This window comes from Polypterus senegalus, chromosome 1 (genome assembly GCF_016835505.1).
Source record: "Polypterus senegalus isolate Bchr_013 chromosome 1, ASM1683550v1, whole genome shotgun sequence".
Lineage (NCBI taxonomy): Eukaryota > Metazoa > Chordata > Cladistia > Polypteriformes > Polypteridae > Polypterus > Polypterus senegalus.
Window position 1 is genome coordinate 318,663,182 of NC_053154.1, and position 16,849 is coordinate 318,680,030.

The 16,849-nt window shown below is 39.5% G+C and overlaps 1 protein-coding gene across 1 annotated transcript in view; it reads right to left on the bottom strand.

Annotated features, from left to right (window-relative positions):
* Positions 1-3,843: 3,843 nt before the first annotated feature.
* LOC120515652 (receptor-type tyrosine-protein phosphatase eta-like) overlaps positions 3,844-16,849 on the bottom strand; it is a 548,094-nt gene continuing 535,088 nt past the window's right edge. Inside the window, exons 13-16 of the mRNA XM_039736870.1 lie at positions 12,635-12,754; positions 12,319-12,479; positions 10,253-10,388; positions 3,844-7,074 (exon numbers count right to left, since the gene is read on the bottom strand). Of these exons, the coding sequence (XP_039592804.1) occupies positions 6,943-7,074; positions 10,253-10,388; positions 12,319-12,479; positions 12,635-12,754 (549 nt within the window). The 3' untranslated portion in view covers positions 3,844-6,942. The remainder of the gene's footprint in view (positions 7,075-10,252; positions 10,389-12,318; positions 12,480-12,634; positions 12,755-16,849) is intronic.

Below are 16,849 nucleotides of genomic sequence, written 5' to 3' on the forward strand. Positions count from 1 at the left end.
TAATAATTATCCACTGGTGTCATTGGGATAGTGGTGGTTTGTGTGCACATACAGTATATATTACTGAATATTTGTCTGTCTTTGTGTGTATTTATATTTATCACTGTTAATATATCCGTATTTAGTTTTACATATCTGTCTACTGTTTGCTTGTTATTTCATCGTTTCGGGAAAAATAGGACAATCTGTAAGGAGTTGTATGTGTATCTGTTATCATCTCGAGAGTCTTCAGGTAGTCCAGGGAAATAGTCTTGGTAGTGTGGTGGCAGGTCTGGGTAAGGGGTCGGCCGTTACAAGTTGAACTGCTGCCATACCAGCACAACATGCAGCCTGTCAGGATGGACTCTACAGTACATTTATAAAAGATGATGAGGCCTCTGGTGACATTTAGGACTTCCACTAACTACTGACAGAATTGGCACACCAGCCACCATAACAAAACCTCACACTGTTCCACTCCGTCTGAACTAGTGTGGTGCTGAGGTGTCACCCATTGCTTGGCTGCACTCGGGTCCTAATCTGGGATCCTGAGTTGGTTTGTCATGTGGTGGGGGCAGCAATGCACTGTGTCAGTGTGTACTCCTAACCTCCTCCTCCTCCTCCTAACTACTGAGAAAGTGCAGTCACTGATGGGCTTTTTTGATGACTGCTGTTGTCCACCTAAAGTCACTGGTGATGGTAACCTCAAAAAATATATAATCATTGGCTCTTTCCACAGCCTCACAGTGTATATGTGGGGAGTGGTTTACCTGCTGTGTCCTGAAATCAGTGATCATCAGCCATGTGTACATTCAACGTTCTTTTTGTGAACAATCCCAGGGAATCCCAAAGGCTATGAAGATTAGAACAGGTCTGAGAAGAGCACAGCAAAGATGGCAGTTGCCCTTATCTGGCGAGACTCATAAAAACTCGAGTATATAAAATGAGGAGAAACCATGGAAAAGCCAGAAGCCATCCAAATGCCGCTGAATTCTCTGCCAGACTGGGCTTGTACAGCTGTCAGTATTCCTAATGGAAGAATCTGAATGACGACTGTACGTTCCATTGGCTTCTCTCCAGCCTGGATATGTATGTATAAATAATTCATCCATCCATCCATTATCCAACCCGCTATATCTTAACACAGGGTCACGGGGGTCTGCTGGACCCAATCCCAACCAACACAGGGCGCAAGGCAGGAAACAAACCCAGGGCAGGGTGCCAGCCCACCGCAGGTATAAATAATTATGCATTATATTTTGGGAGTGGAAGCTACAGTCTGAAGCAAGTTAAATACATACATCTCTTTTTGTGTCATATTTCACTTGTCTGATTATTTCTGCCATGGTTACAAAAGGGATAGGTATGGTTCAAGTCTGTTCTGTATCAATGAAGAACACAATCCAGGGGAGCAAGTGTCCCATGCTGGATATAAGGGGTCTTAGCTGTCTGGAATAACACTCTTAATGTGTCCCTCCATAAGTATCTCAAAGCATGTCATAATAATTGGAGTCAGCGCTACTGGATGATAGTCATTTAGCCATTCCACATTGTTTTCTTGGGCACTAGAATGATATTTGTATTTTAAAACCCATTGGAACTGCTGATTCACTCAGGGAAAGGTTAAATGTGTCCCAAAAAACAACATCCAACGGATCACTGGTTTCAGCTGGTATTGCCTCAGGAGTCATGTTTTACTTATTGATTAGGATTTTGCTTAATCAGGACATGTCATTTTGAAGCAACGTGATCTCTTGAGATCGCACTGCCACTTTTTTATGGTTTTGAAGTGCAGGCTTCAATATTCTACCAGTGATGTCAGAAGAGTGGACTTTGTTTTATGAGCTCAAAATATCGGTGACAGGATGAAAACAACTTCACGTTTTAGGAAGAAAGCCTGGGGGATGAAAGGCAGGTTTTGTGAGTAATTAAAGTAATTAAAGTTACAATGGATTTATAAAACGTCTATCACATAACGTTCATAATGGTACCCAATTTGTTTTAATTGTCTTCTCCTCTACAATCTCCAAGGGGTCCAGAGTGCATCCCATAACTGAACCTGCACTTTTAACTAGCTTGGTGATTCAGTGGGATTCCCTTGAAGTGTTGTCACCAGCCCAGCATACCACACTGGCCATCACAGACTTATAAAGGATGTGAAGGATGTCTCCTACCGACATGAAGGAACACAGACTCTTAAGAGGAAAGAGCCTGCTTTTGTTGTGTAGTTCCTCTCTGTGTTACAAGACCAGTCCAGCCTGTCATTGATGTGGGCTCTGAAGTACTTGTAGGAGTGGGCCACCTCTACATAAACTCTTTGAATAATGACCAGACATTGAGGCCTTATGGTGCAGCAAAAGTCAAAAACCAGTTCCTTGGTTTTGCTGATCTTGATTGCAACATAAATGAGATATAAAATTTAAATCACCTGAGCCACAGACCAACACCAAAGTGTTTATTTGTAGCTTCATCTGTCCATTAATCGATCACCAAATCTACTTACAACAATTCAGGATAACCAAGGAGCCAAAGCCCATGCTTTAAGAATCAGGAAGAGGAGAGGAACCAACCCTGGACTGGGCACCAGTCTATAGAACTCATTCAGAATGGTGCTAATTCAATGGGGAAGAAGAAAGAACACCAGAATGCTAGGAAAACACTCATATAGACAAGGGAAGAAGAAGCAGACCTCACAAAGGTGCCCAGCCCAATAATCTGGAGCTGTGAAGCATGTGGAGATGTTTCTTCACAAATATTTCACAAAACAACTTAAATGTCTTATTAAGAGGTATACGGGTGATAACAATGTTTTGAGCAGAATCTGAAGGGCTCCCTCTATTCTGACTCTCCATACCTCACTCTGTTGAGCACAGCAACTCTTTTTCCTCTTCCTCCTCCTCCTTCAACACTTGAACAAACCCCTTTAAAAAATAAACACGTTAGAAAATATCTGTCCACTGAAGAACTTAGTTAAATGTTTTGACAGATGGAGCATTTTATATGTTTTATTATTTAACAAAGACAAAAATATCACAATTTGTTTAGTAAATGTTTTTATAACAATGAGCCATAGTCATAAATAACAGCAATAATAGAATATAATTACATGTATTAATAGAGTAGATTATATTCATGCATTCTACAATATCGTAGCTAAAAACTGAGCCTTGCGGTGTCTCACAGATCTCACAGACGCAGGTCCCAGTATGAAATGAAGCTCAGACTTATGCGTGTACTGCCAAGTTTAAGTCAAAGCTAAAGATAAGATTTCTAAACCTAAAATTCCCTAAAATGAAGAGTGCTCTCAAACAAAACTTTACGTCAACGGTTTTACGATTAGTAAACTTTATACCTTTTTTACTTTCCTGCATGAGTTTTATTGAGCTGTACAACAAATGGGTGAATTTAGGATCCAAGGAATCAAATTCTAACATTGGTTTCTGAATTGTGTGCATCGTAATAAAGTTGAAGTTTTTATTGTGTTGCTGCAGTGCCACTCTTTGTTCTCACGTGGACGCTGCACTTCTGAACCTTTTATGATGGCTGTCTCCATGGTCGTCTAGAATTCCTCAGGATTTATGAAGGTTTTGATGTCATAGAAGCAATAAGGAGGAATGGCAGGCCACAAGGACAAATCCTTTATGAGAAGAAAACCATTACCAAAAAACAAGAAAAGGTCTAAATTGGGAAGTCAATGGCACAAGCAAGTAAACTAAATTGTGAGACAGAAAATGAGCTTGTTCTGAAAAAAAAAATCACTCAGGCCAAAGAAGATGTTGAATGAGAATCCAGGAGAAAGAAAAGATTTAAAAAACAGAAGACAAAAAAGATTGAAATTGTAATCCAAGAACTGGAGTCAAAAGGCAGAGCTTTGTTTTAATAACCAGTAATGAGCGTATCAAAGAAAATAAGTTGCTACATTTGGTCAAATCTCAAGTACAAGTGACTGTTTGTTTGGAATCTTTATACCCGTGCATGGAAACGGGCAACGCAAAAGCCATAAAATAGTGGCAGCCATCATCAAACCAAAAAAGGGTCAAAATAATCAAATTCAAAACAGATCATCTAAATACAATCCTGACTACATAATTGGGGCATTAAAATCCCTAAAATTACACCAAGATACATTTTCTAGCCTCAGGAAAACCCAAGAAAAATTCAAACGAAACACAAATCATGAATGTAAAGAGACGTTTGTCTCCAGGTATCATTGGTAGAATAGAATAGATTACTAGAAACAGCAAAATTTGACTAAATGTATTGAAGGAGAGAAAATTTGTCAAAGTCAGAATAATCAGAGAGAACAATCAAACAAGACACAACGGTGAACTGGAGAATCGAAAGTCAAGGAAAGCAAAATGAGACCTAGAGCTTGGCCTACCTGTTTAGAAACTAGCTACTCTAAACTCTTGTTTATCCAACCAAGGGATACTAAAACATGGAAATGCAGCCATCTCTATACCTTCACTACCTGTGACGTGAGGTGTGTGATGGTTGTGGTCATGTGACTCATCTCCTGTGTCACAGAAACAAAGATCGGCACAAATGAAAACAGAATTCTAATTTGCAGAAATTCCTAAAAATTGATATAAATCTCAGTTCTAAAAAATAAAAAAACACACATAATAACACAAACTGTACATTCCACCACCCGCCATACCAACAATAACTAAGCTAGATGTCTGAAAGCCAAGAATTTTTAACAAGAACTTTCTGAAAGGTTGTTTTAAGGACTATCAACAATTTTGCCTTTTAAAGCATTGCATGCATGGCCTTCCATTGCGCAACACCTGGGAACAAACCCTTAGCAGCTGACCATCACATCCTAACAATGGAAGCAAAAATGCCAAAAAAAACTAAATGTTATGAAGATGAAAAGTTACTTTGTTGTAAACAAATTCTAAATAGTAGATTATGCTGACTGCATTTAGTTGTAAAAATAATCGCGAGATTAATCGTAACTAAAGTAACAAGCAGAAAGTCGTAACTGGAAAGTCAAAAAACAAATAGTCACGGCAGGAAGACCAAAATTCAAAAACCAACAACCACACATGTAAACATCCAAATATGTTAATCTTAAATACTAGTCAAAAAATAGAGCCAAAACTTGTTAATTAATTAATTTTACAAAACATCAAATAAATAGCTTTAAAGTTTGAGGTGAACCAAATCAAGGACAGCTAGAAAGTGCACAACACCACCTTTATACCCTTGGCGCAGACATGTCGCATGTTGTACACTTTTGGTTGACTCCACCTCGCCACTGCATTGACAAAAGCTCCTCAAAATGATGGCGCCCATAAGAAAACCAAAATGGTGTCACAGAAATCTTTACTTTATTTTCAACATCATTTAAACATATCAAGCATAACAACTGATGTGACGACAAAATTCCTTCACCTCTAAAACCCAAAAAGCAAGGTCTAAATAAGGAGAACTTATAAAAAAATCAAATATTGTGACACAGGTATTAATAACAGCTGAATCACCAAATTCCCACAACCTTCAACATTTCATTAAAAAGCTGAGAAAAAAACTATCTGAGTAGAAATATATATTTTTCCCTTTCAACACATCCTATTCAGTGATGAGCAAACCAGGCTGAATTTACTTTGCCTCGAGTTCAGGAGCTTCTGTGAACTCAATGAAGTCAGTACGGAAAGAGAAACTGAACTAGTTCTGAATTAATTTTAATGGTCCAATGGCCTTTAAAGTGTCCCTAAGGTTAAGAGAAGCATCTGCCAACAGTGCTGGACCAATTATTGTGGCACAAAAATGACCTGAGCTGTGAGGCAGCAGTGCCAAACACCACCCACCATTCATCCCTGAGATAGAATTGATCCAATTAAATAACAGAACAGACAAATTTCCTGCAGTGCAACAGCAGCAGGAAGTGTGAATTCACTGACGCTTGGCCACATAGATTCAATAGCAGGTATTCACCTCCTTTGAACTGAAACCTCCTCGTTCCCTACAGCCTTTGCTCAGTTACTGCCACTACTACCAAATAAGCACAACACTAAAGCACCATGTTTCTTCTCCACTTACTGTATACCATTTACATGAACTGCCCAGCAGTTTGGGTAATACTAATAAAGGAGTAGACTCACGTATTGCACACTAGTCACTTGGACTCCATACACAAAGAGATTTCTTTCAGAAACAATAACATCGGTGTGTTTCCTGTTCTCTTGTGTGTGTGCGTGTGGTGTTTCAGTTTTCTTCTGATTTTTAGCCCACTACTAAGATCAGTGTTATATACTCAGGAGGGCCGTTCAATCCAAAAGTGGCTGCTACAGCTCTGTGAGGTTCACTCTGGCCTCGCAAAACATCATTGTACTCTGGGAAAAAAATATTTATCTAAGCTGGCTACACTGGGTAATATACAGCAAACAAAGTCACCGGGCAAGCTAAACAAATTCGATATGATAAACACGTTGGTGAATTTCTCTGTTCAACACTAAACATAACAATCCCCGAGCGACTCACACTGACAAATGCGTGATTGTTCTTGTATGGATATTCCATATATGCCTGTGGTGCTCTATGTGTGCCATTGTATTCTTTGTCTTTTTTGTTTGTTCTACTGTCGCAACTCTTTAAGAGTAACACAACTAAGAACATTGTACAGTGTGCATGTAAACTGAATTTAAAGTATGGTAGCAGGATAAACAATAATATATTAATCTATTTCTTCATAATCTACATGTTCAAAATTATTTGAAGCAATCACGTGTTAATAAATTATAGATCTGCCTCAATGACTGGTTTATTTATTTCATAATCTGTTTAGCTTTCCTTTGGTCTCCACAGCTGAATTCTGGTGAACTAAAATATCCAAGGGAAACATGTGACCTTTGTATATACCAGCAGCCTCTGGTTTTTCCTTAGAATACAACTGGAAACAGTTAGGCTTTGTAAATGATGATAAACTTCACTTCACAAATATTGAGAGATGTCTGCTCAGCCTTTTCCTGATGCAATGTTCTCATAGATTTCCATTGTTCCAATATTCTGATGCATCCAAAATGTTTCAGAATTTGGTTGTGATTGGATGACGTCCATGGCACACTGATGCAGGAATACATACTGGTCCTGCAAAGAAGCAAAATTGATTAGAACTTTGGAATACGATAAATCTTACTTTGTCTGCAACTGCAGTGTTTTGCATTTGTATGCCCTACCATAGGTGGAGGGTTCAGCAAAGAGCAATGGAACAATCAGAACAGCATGGGGCAAAGAAAAGTACTTCATAAGACCTCAAGGTCAAAGAGAAGAAGATAACTAGAGAGGTTACCAAAGAAGCCGCGTGGGATATGAATACCCAGTATGTCTGACACCCTATATTCCAAATCGTAACCTTAGATCCTCAAATGAGTGTCTGATTAGAATTCCACGAGCGAAACTTAAAAGAAGTGGTGAGGCGGCCTTCTGCTGTTATGCACCTAAAATCTGGAACAGCCTGCCAATAGGAATTCGCCAGGCTAATACAGTGGAGCACATTAAAAAACTGTTAAAAACACATTACTTTAACATGGCTTTCTTCTAACTTCACTTTAACTTAATCCAGATACTCTGTATATTCAATTCATCATAATAACTATTCATGGTGGCTCTAAAATCCGTACTGACCCCGACTCTCTCTTCTCTTTATTTTTCTGGTTTCTTTGTGGTGGCGGCTTTTTTTGTTTTTTCTGTCCACTCTGTCCATTCGGACCTTACTTATTCTATGTTAATTAATGTTGACTTATTTTTCTTTTTTATTGTGTCTTCTATTTTTAAATTCTTCATTTTGTAAAGCACTTTGAGCTACATATTTTTGTATGAAAATGTGCTATAGAAATAAATGTTGTTGTTGATGTTGTTGTTACAGAAATGTGCAATGTGTTCAAAGGACACCAGAGGCACCAGATGGATTAGCTTACACCAGGCTAACTGATCCTTACCTTAAACAGAGAGTGAGTGAGGAGAAACAAGGCTGTGTGGGGCATCTGAATGCCTCCTTGTCTCAATCAAGGACAAGTGGAACCATCTTAATTGTGGGGAATAGTGGGAGGAGAGAGCTAAGGTCACCAAAGAATAGAGAGGGATAGAACATGATGAGAGGAGTGCTGTTTAATGTTATGGCCAGCTGGACGAGGGGGAAAACCACCCCATCAGGCACACTGGAGCAGGGTTTAGTCTCTACACCGGTGATTCCCAACATGGAGCGCACACCCCACTGGGGGGCAATTTGATTTTTATGGAGGGGCAATTCGAGAATTTAGGTACGTTAAACAATTTATACAATGAAAAAACAGAAACTCACTGTTAAAAATGATAGAAAAAAATAAACAAATAATATTTAGTTTTTACAGAGACATTTATATTTATATAAACATAGAAGGGATGGTGAAGAACCCTTTAATTTATGATTTTACAACCAGCTTGGGTTTTTCTACTTAGAAATCATTTTTACCATTAAAATAATACGAATTGTAACAATGATTATAACATTGTGCAATATAACAAGAATATAAAATGATTAAAATATTACATAAAAAGCAGTCATTGAAGTTATTTTATATTTATGAATATCACGTCTCTTATTATATGTTTTCAAAACTGTATTTGCTGTATTTTCAGATGACTTCATATTCTATTATTTTTTTATAATTTCTTAGTGATTTCTTTGTCAGTACTTCAGCTATCCTTTCCCTCTTTTGTTTTGTTCTTTGGAAGCTTATTTAGACCAAATTAATGACATTATGGGCTTCTTCCACATGAGTGGGAGTTCAATTTTTGAATAGGTACTAATAAGAATAAGGTTTATGTTACAGTGGGGGACATCATGATTTTAGAGAGGCCTAGGTGGGGCATGGCCAAAAAAAGGTTGGGAACCACAGCTCCACACTGTTTGATTTGACAGTTTTAGTCCTCCTGTATTTACATTTACTGTTTGTCTGTGTGTGTTTTTTTGGTTTAATAAATGCACTACATTTGCTGTCATTTGGCCTCCTAGGTCTTTTTCTGGCTGCGGAGGTCTACCACAAGGACCTTTTTCTATGATAAACTTCTGAGTCATTCCAGCTAAAGGTGTGCATCTGGAAATGCAGAAGTACAAGGAATAAGTGACCATAACCTCAGTATAATAGTCTTTAGCGAAAGCAAATTCACGTAAACAGAGTATGAGGTGTGTTTTCAGTAATGTTAGCAGACAAACGTAAGTCTTTAGAGAAAATGGAAAAAACTGACAAGTGGGAGGAGAATAAGAATTAATAAGACTTAAAAAACAGGTAACACTCGGTCAAAATTACACCAGGGCTAAAAGGCAACGTAAAACATTTAACAAGGTGCAGTTTAGTGGCACACCACTGAAAATGCCACAGGGTTCTAAAAGGCTGTGCCTGATCTTGCAGGTTAATTTCGAAATGAAGTTTAAAGACCACCTGGTGAGCTTTTTGTTAGCGAAGTTAGGTGGGACAAGGGTTAAACTGGTAAGAGGAATGCAGAGGGTACTGTAGGAACTCAAACCACACACATTATTTTGTTTTTACATGTGAAATACCACCAGACACAAATTCATTGGACACATCAACAATTCTTATTGTTACTGTTCAATGATTTTTATTTGAACCTTTTTTTAAATGAGGAACAATCCATTTCAACAAATCGGGTCAATCCATTCAGGGTTGCACGTTCAACACACACACACACACACACACACACACACACACACACACACACACACACACACACACACACACACACACACACACAGACAGACAACAGACAAACACAAAGATACACATTACGGTCCTAATTTTCTTGTGCATGCCTGAAATGTGTCAGATCATTGAAAACCTCTAATATTTCAAATATAGGAACTAGTAGAGAGGTTAGGAGCAGGCACTGATACAGCGCATTGCCGCACACACCACACGACAAACCAACTCAGGATCCCAGATTAGGACCCGAGTGCAGCCAAGTAACAGGTGACACCTCAGCACCACACTAGTGGAACAGTGTGAGGTTTTTTATGCTGGCTGGAGTGCCAATTCTGCCACCAACACATGTAGGGCTGGATGCAGATGAACGTCTTACCCATGATGGAGCAATTGCAGGTTAAGGGCCTTGCTGAAGATCCCAACAGAGCAGAGTCCCTTTTGGCATTTATGGGATTCGAACCTGCAACCTTCCGATTGCCAGTGCAGATCCCTAGGCTCAGAGCTAGTAGAAACAAATGAATTCCATTCTGTTTTGCAGATGCATTTGTGTAAAAGAAAGGCGATACCTCAGATTTCAACATCAGTGGTCTGTGCATCCGAAGCTCATAGACTATTCCATAAATATCCACTGTGTTGTTCCGTTCTATCTGATGGATAAGGTGGTCCAGAGCTATTAAAGTTCCTGTTCGCCCAACTCCAGCACTACAATGAGAAGTAAATGGTGAATTCTAAAAAGATTAAAAAGGTCAGTCATACACTTTCAGAAACTGTTTATTCAAAACTAAGTTTGTGGCAGCAGGCAAAGCCCATGTTGGTAGAATCAGCAAGTCAGGAATCAGCCCTGCTCTGAACCTTCAAACTAATATCTGCCTAATTTAGAGTTACTGATCAACCTCCAACACACATCTGTTGAACTTGGGTTGAAACCAGCGTGTGGAGACCGCACAAAACTCGCACAGGCAGTAACTGAGCCAGGGTACAAAATCAACGGTCTGGAGTTGTGCTACCTCAGGTCAGTAACAAAAACTCACTCAACAGTTATGTAAATGAATATTATCTTTAACTTATTTAAAGAAATAACACATACTGTATACTAAAAACAATACTTCTGTGAGGTGGCTGTTATGTTCTTGTCTGGTTTCCTGTCCAAAGACATGCAGGTTAGGTGGATTGGCGACTAAAGGGTCCTGCAGTGGGTTGGCACCCTGCCCAGGGTTGGTTCCTGCCTTGTGCCCTGTGTTGGCTGGGATTGGCTCCAAATGACCCGATTAGGTTGAAAAAAACAATAGGTTTGTGATGGCATTGTCTGGTGGATCGACTAAGGGTTATTCAAACAAATGCGTATGAGGATCAATACAACATTAAGACTGTCAAAAAACAATGTATCATGATTTGACTCATGATAAACATGAATACTGTATTACATGTTTATGTTTTTCAACACTTTTTCAACAATTTAAAGAGGAAAATAAAGTTTATAAATGTTGGTTTCCTGCAAGCTTATAGCTGAAATTAAAGTTCACTCTCTCATCACCGGACAACATCCTACAAATCCTAACAGGCAACATCCATCTGTAGTGATTCACATTTCAATGTCTTGACCAGGTGACTTGCCACTCTTCAGAATGTTAATTTTAAAAATACGAATATGTAAAAGAACCACAAAAAAGTGTAAAAATAAACAATAAAAGAAAATGTTTGATAAAAAGCTATTTAGATGAACTGAAAAGACTTGTATTGTGAAGGAAGGTGTTTATATTCAGCGGTTATGAACTGAAGTGGCTGTAAAAGAGAAGTTTGGTGTTTACAAGTTGAAGTTATTTGTTTACAAACATGCTATATAAGCATTTACCACACAAAGCTGTGTCCTAAAGTTAAGAGTTTTCTATAAGTTTAAAAACATATCTTGCCTTCACTGGCACTTTTCAATGAAGGCTAATAGGTTATGGGATATCACTGGAAAATAAAACCTTAAAAAGGTATTTGTCGAGTATTGATCCATGTCTTGCAATCACACGCAAATTGTAAATGTAAATTTTGAACAAAAAACTCAATGATGAACTTCAGGCATTTTGTCGTGCACACAATCTCAGCGTTTCTCTTCTTCCGCTATGACCTTTCACCAAAGGGGTAGATTTCCTTCAGAAACAGCAAATCACAGTAATGTTTTGTACCATGCAGTTGGTTTTGTTTTTATTTACTTCTGTATTTATGTGAGAACTCACACAAGCAAACAGAAAATATATCCCTACCAAGGAAAAAAACAGTACCAGGAATATGTGATAAGATGATTATTTCCAAAACCATTTTGTTGACACAAGCAAGTGTGAAATAATGAAGAAATGTTTTCTTACATTGAAACTTTTGCTGCTTTGGCGGACATTTTATAGGCTTTAATTTTCTGGCAGTGCCACCTGCCCCATAAACCTCCATTGTAAAGATATTTTTAATAAATTTATGGAAAAGCTTAATTTTGTAATACAAAGGCTTTATGGAAAATGCATATATATCATGTTTGTGAAGAAATAATTTTGACTTTAAAAATACCGAACTGAACCTTTGATACAGATTTTTTTCCTAATATTTGTGGTCATTGTTTCCCTTTTCACATAATAAAGGTGCAGTTACTGACCTGCAATGAACTACTGTCGGCGAGGTCCTCGTGGTCTGATCTACATGTTGTCTTACGAGATTCCTGAACCAAATTAACAAGTTTGTGTTTTCGGGCACCCCATGGTCTGGCCAGGCAGTGAAGTGGAAATGCCTTATTTTGTGCATGTTACCATTTTCCAGCTGTACAAAATCACAAAAGTAGAGATTATCAACAAGTAACAAGCTAGTGGAAGGTAAAGATCAATTACATTTTGCTGGTTCATTTATAAAGTCCACATATAAAAGTTAATTTACATGTATAAAAACTGGACTCAGCAGACACATTTCCTACTCACATTTTCCAACCCTAATTCTCTGATCGTCCACTCTTCAGCAGGAGTCTCCCAAATCAGAGATACCCGTATATTTCCATGAGTCTCGGAGATTTCTGAAGGCCAGTATTTTTCAGACTTCACCTGTAACACAATAGGAAAAGGATGTGTGTAGCAAACTACAATTAATCTTTCTTCTTCATGTGATATTTCAAAACCAATTTCCTTTTTAACTATAGAAACTGAATTTAAATAGTAAGTGGAAGACTTTATAATTTTCAACCACAGAGATCAAATTAGAATGAATTATTCTTAATCAGAAACCATCAAAATATTATCTGTTGTTAGTAACTGTTTAGAGTCAGTAGGGTGGCACTGTGATAATCCCAGCCTGAAAGCTCCAGAGCACTGCTTTTCTAACCTCGATTGTCCTTGATTTCTAAGGAGTCTGCCCCATGTCTGTGAGTTTTCATCAGGACCTACACAGGTTAGGTTTACTGGAGGTGATTTATTCACAAGGTTTTAGTGGCTGTGCAAGCCCCACAAGTGTCCCATCCAAGGTTTCTTATTTGCTCCTGATTTTTCCAGAATAGGCATTGAATGTATCGTTGAAACTGAATAATAAAAAGGATTAATTAATGCAACTCTTTGTTGAGTTATGCGGCCCAGTTCCTGAAACCTGTAGATGAAGAATACCCAGTCCACTACCATGAGCCCAACAAAAAAAACCACTGAAAGCCTCCCGTTAAGGCAGCAGAGTGGACGGTGCTTCATCTAAACCCTCTGGTGGCGAAAAGTTGAAACCTTTCATTAAATACGCGATTGACACTCTTCAGAAGAACACTTTGAGCATTTTTTTAAATATTCTGTACAATCACTTGGTCATTTAATTATCACAGAAGATTAAAAATAAAGAAGCCGGAAATCTCTGTCATTTTCCATGTGAAGACCTGATGGTTTCTAATGACCTTGGGTCTGAAATATGCAAAACTTAAAAACAATTCCAGCCATATATGTTTCTGTAACTGCAGTAAACTCCCATTCTCAGCAACTTTAGTTACCCCCATAATCCTGGTTTTAACCTGCTGCTGTTCAACTCGCTTTTTCCAAGGATGTTGGACTTCAGTGAAAGTACTTTTTCATATTTATTCCAAATGTAAACACCAGGGGTCAATGTTGTCCCGTTAGACCCAACAGACAGATGCTGACACGGGGTAAAAGCACCAAGAAGTGTTCCTTTTATTCTTTTACTTCTTAAAATAGTGCCCTGAAGCACCTCCACCACCATAAACAGGCAAACACCAATAATTAGCACAAATCTCTTCTCTACTCCCTCCCGGCTTTCCTGCTGGGTCTCCACCAGTCCTTTAAATAGTCTTTGACCCAGAAGTGCTTCCAGCCACGTGACTCATCTGCACTTCTGGGTCAGATGGAGAATTATATTTTTCTTCAGCCCGGAAGTACTTCTCTATTTCTGTACCCATGACTTGGGAGTACTTCTGGGCTATACAGAAAATAAAGGTTCTATGGTCTCCCTGCAGCAATTCCTGGCGGCACCCAAAGTACCCAGCAGGGCTGTGGAGCCAAACTTCAAATCCCATGGTGCCCTGTGGGCATGTATAAAAACCCCTTAAACCCTGCAAACCCTAGAAATCTTGAAGCCTATCACTGGATACAATTAGAAACTAACCTTAGATGGGATAGCAGTCCATCAAAAGTTTTGGATACTTCTGCCCAAAATTAAGGAGAGCAGCAAGCAGTTAAAGAGTACAACAGGTCAAACGTGGACTCAGGTAGTCAAAAGAGGAATAAGCCACCAACAGAACATAAGACTGAAGTAACCAACAGGTATACCTTGCTTCAAAAGTCTGAGAAAATTCGGCCTTCAAGCAAAGTTAAAGAGAATGAGGTGCAGAAGAGGGAAATACCGCAGGAGATTCAATCCTCCAAAATACCACCAGCCCGATATGCAGTAGCGATCAGGAGTCAACCACAGTATGTAACTTACACATAACCCAAAGAGTGGACCAGTTACTGGTGAGAGCAGGTGAAGAGTCCTTGGCTATAGATCATATTAAATCAAATGATATTGGAAAGACAAGTGCATATTATCTTTAAATGTACGGAACTTGGAAACAAGCTAACGACCAAATCAAAATCATTCATTTTTTATGAAAAAAGACTACAGGAGCAGAATTTAATATTCAGCCTAGATGAAAGCATGGTGTGAACAAGACGGATTTACTTTTCTCAGCAACTAGAATGCCTTTTAACAGAAACATTTCCTTTGCCAATGAGATGGAGTACATCTACAAGAGAAAGTGACAAACATTCTAGGAGAGAGAATCTTCAGGGAAGTGTGCAGACATTTAAATGGGATTAAGTGGGAGGGAAAAACTGAGGAAGATATAAAAAACCAGTCAACCCAATCGAAAACAAAGAATGTAAGTTTTCTCATTATAAACTGTTTACTTCTTAATGTGAGAAGCAATAGAAATAAAATGCATGAATTAGAGACAACAGTATTGACTATGATATTGTAGGAATTACAAAGTCATGGCTAAATGAGAGTAACGGAGAGGAATACAATATTAGTAGCTACACCTGATTCAGGAGAGACAGACAAGGGAGGAAAGGTGGGGGTGTGGCACTATATGTGAAAAACATTAAGGCCACATTTGAAAGATAGAAGAAGGAAACACGTCAGAATCACTAGGGGTTAAGCTAGCAAGGAAGAAAGGCAGAGATCTGGTTATTGGAGTTTGCTACAGGCGGTCAAATTCTAATACGTTAGATATTAACATATTATTTAATCAAATAAGATAGATGTGCAACAAAGAGGACAAAATGGTCATGGGTGATTTTATCTTTCTGAACATTGATTGAGACGCCCCTATCAGGAAAACAAAAGAGGAAACTGAAATGGTGCAGATGAAAAAATGACTTTTTTCCCCACCCAGTTTGTCTCAAGCCAAACATATCAAGATGTGACAGATCAAGCCTGTCAAGATCTCATCTTTATAAACAATAAAGATGAGTAACAAGAATAGAATTTACTTATACTTTAAGGAACAGTGATCACAACATGGTAACATTTGAGATAACCTTTGAAAACAAACACATGTACACCAAAATTAACACTTACAACTTGAGGAAAGCCAACTTTATGGGGATGAAGAATCCACCCATCCATCCATCCATCCTCTTCTGCTTCTTCTGCTCCTCTGGTCGGGGGCAGCAGCTTAAGCAGAGAGGCCCAGACTTCCCTTTCCCCGGCCACTTCTTCCAGCTCTTCCGGGAGAATCCCAAGGCGTTCCCATGCCAGCCAGGAGACATAGTCCGTCCAGCGTGTCCTGGGTCTTCCCCGGGGCCTCCTCCCAGTTGGACGTGCCCGGAACACCTCACCAGGGAGGCGTCCAGGAGGCATCCTGATCAGATGCCCGAGCCACCTCATCTGACCCCTCTTGATGCGGAGGAGCAGCGGCTCTACTCTGAGCTCCTCCTGGGTGACTGAACTTCTCACCCTATCTTTAAGGGAAAGCCCAGACACCCTGCAGAGGAAACTCATTTCAGCCACTTGTATTCGCGATCTCATTCTTTCAGTCACTACCCATAGCTCATGACCATAGGTGAGGGTAGGAACGCAGATCGACTGGTAAACTGAGAGCTTTGCCTTACGTCTCAGCTCCTTTTTCACCATGACAGACCGATGCAGAGCCCGCATCACTGCGGACGCTGCACCGATCCGCCTGTCGATCTCAGGCTCTATTCTTCCCTCACTCGTGAACAAGACCCCGAGATACTCCTCCACTTGGGGTAGGATCTCTCCCCCAACCCTGAGAGGGCACTCCGCCCTTTTCCGGCTGAGGACCATGGTCTCGGATTTGAAGGTGCTGATTCCCATCCCAGCCGCTTCACAGTCAGCTGCGAACCGATTAAGAGAGAGCTGAAGATCACGACCTGATGAAGCAAACAGGACAACATCATCTGCAAAAAGCAGTGACTCAATCCTGAACCACCAAACCGGACCCCTTCAACACCCTGGCTGCGCCTAGAAATTCTGTCCATAACAGTTATGAACAGAATCAGTGACAAAGGGCAGCCCTGGTGGAGTCCAACTCTCACTGGAAACGGGTTCGACTTACTGCCGGCAATGCGGACCAAGCTCTGACACCGGTTGTATAGGGACCGAACAGCCCTTATCAGGGGGTCCGGTACCCCATACTCCCAGAGCACCCC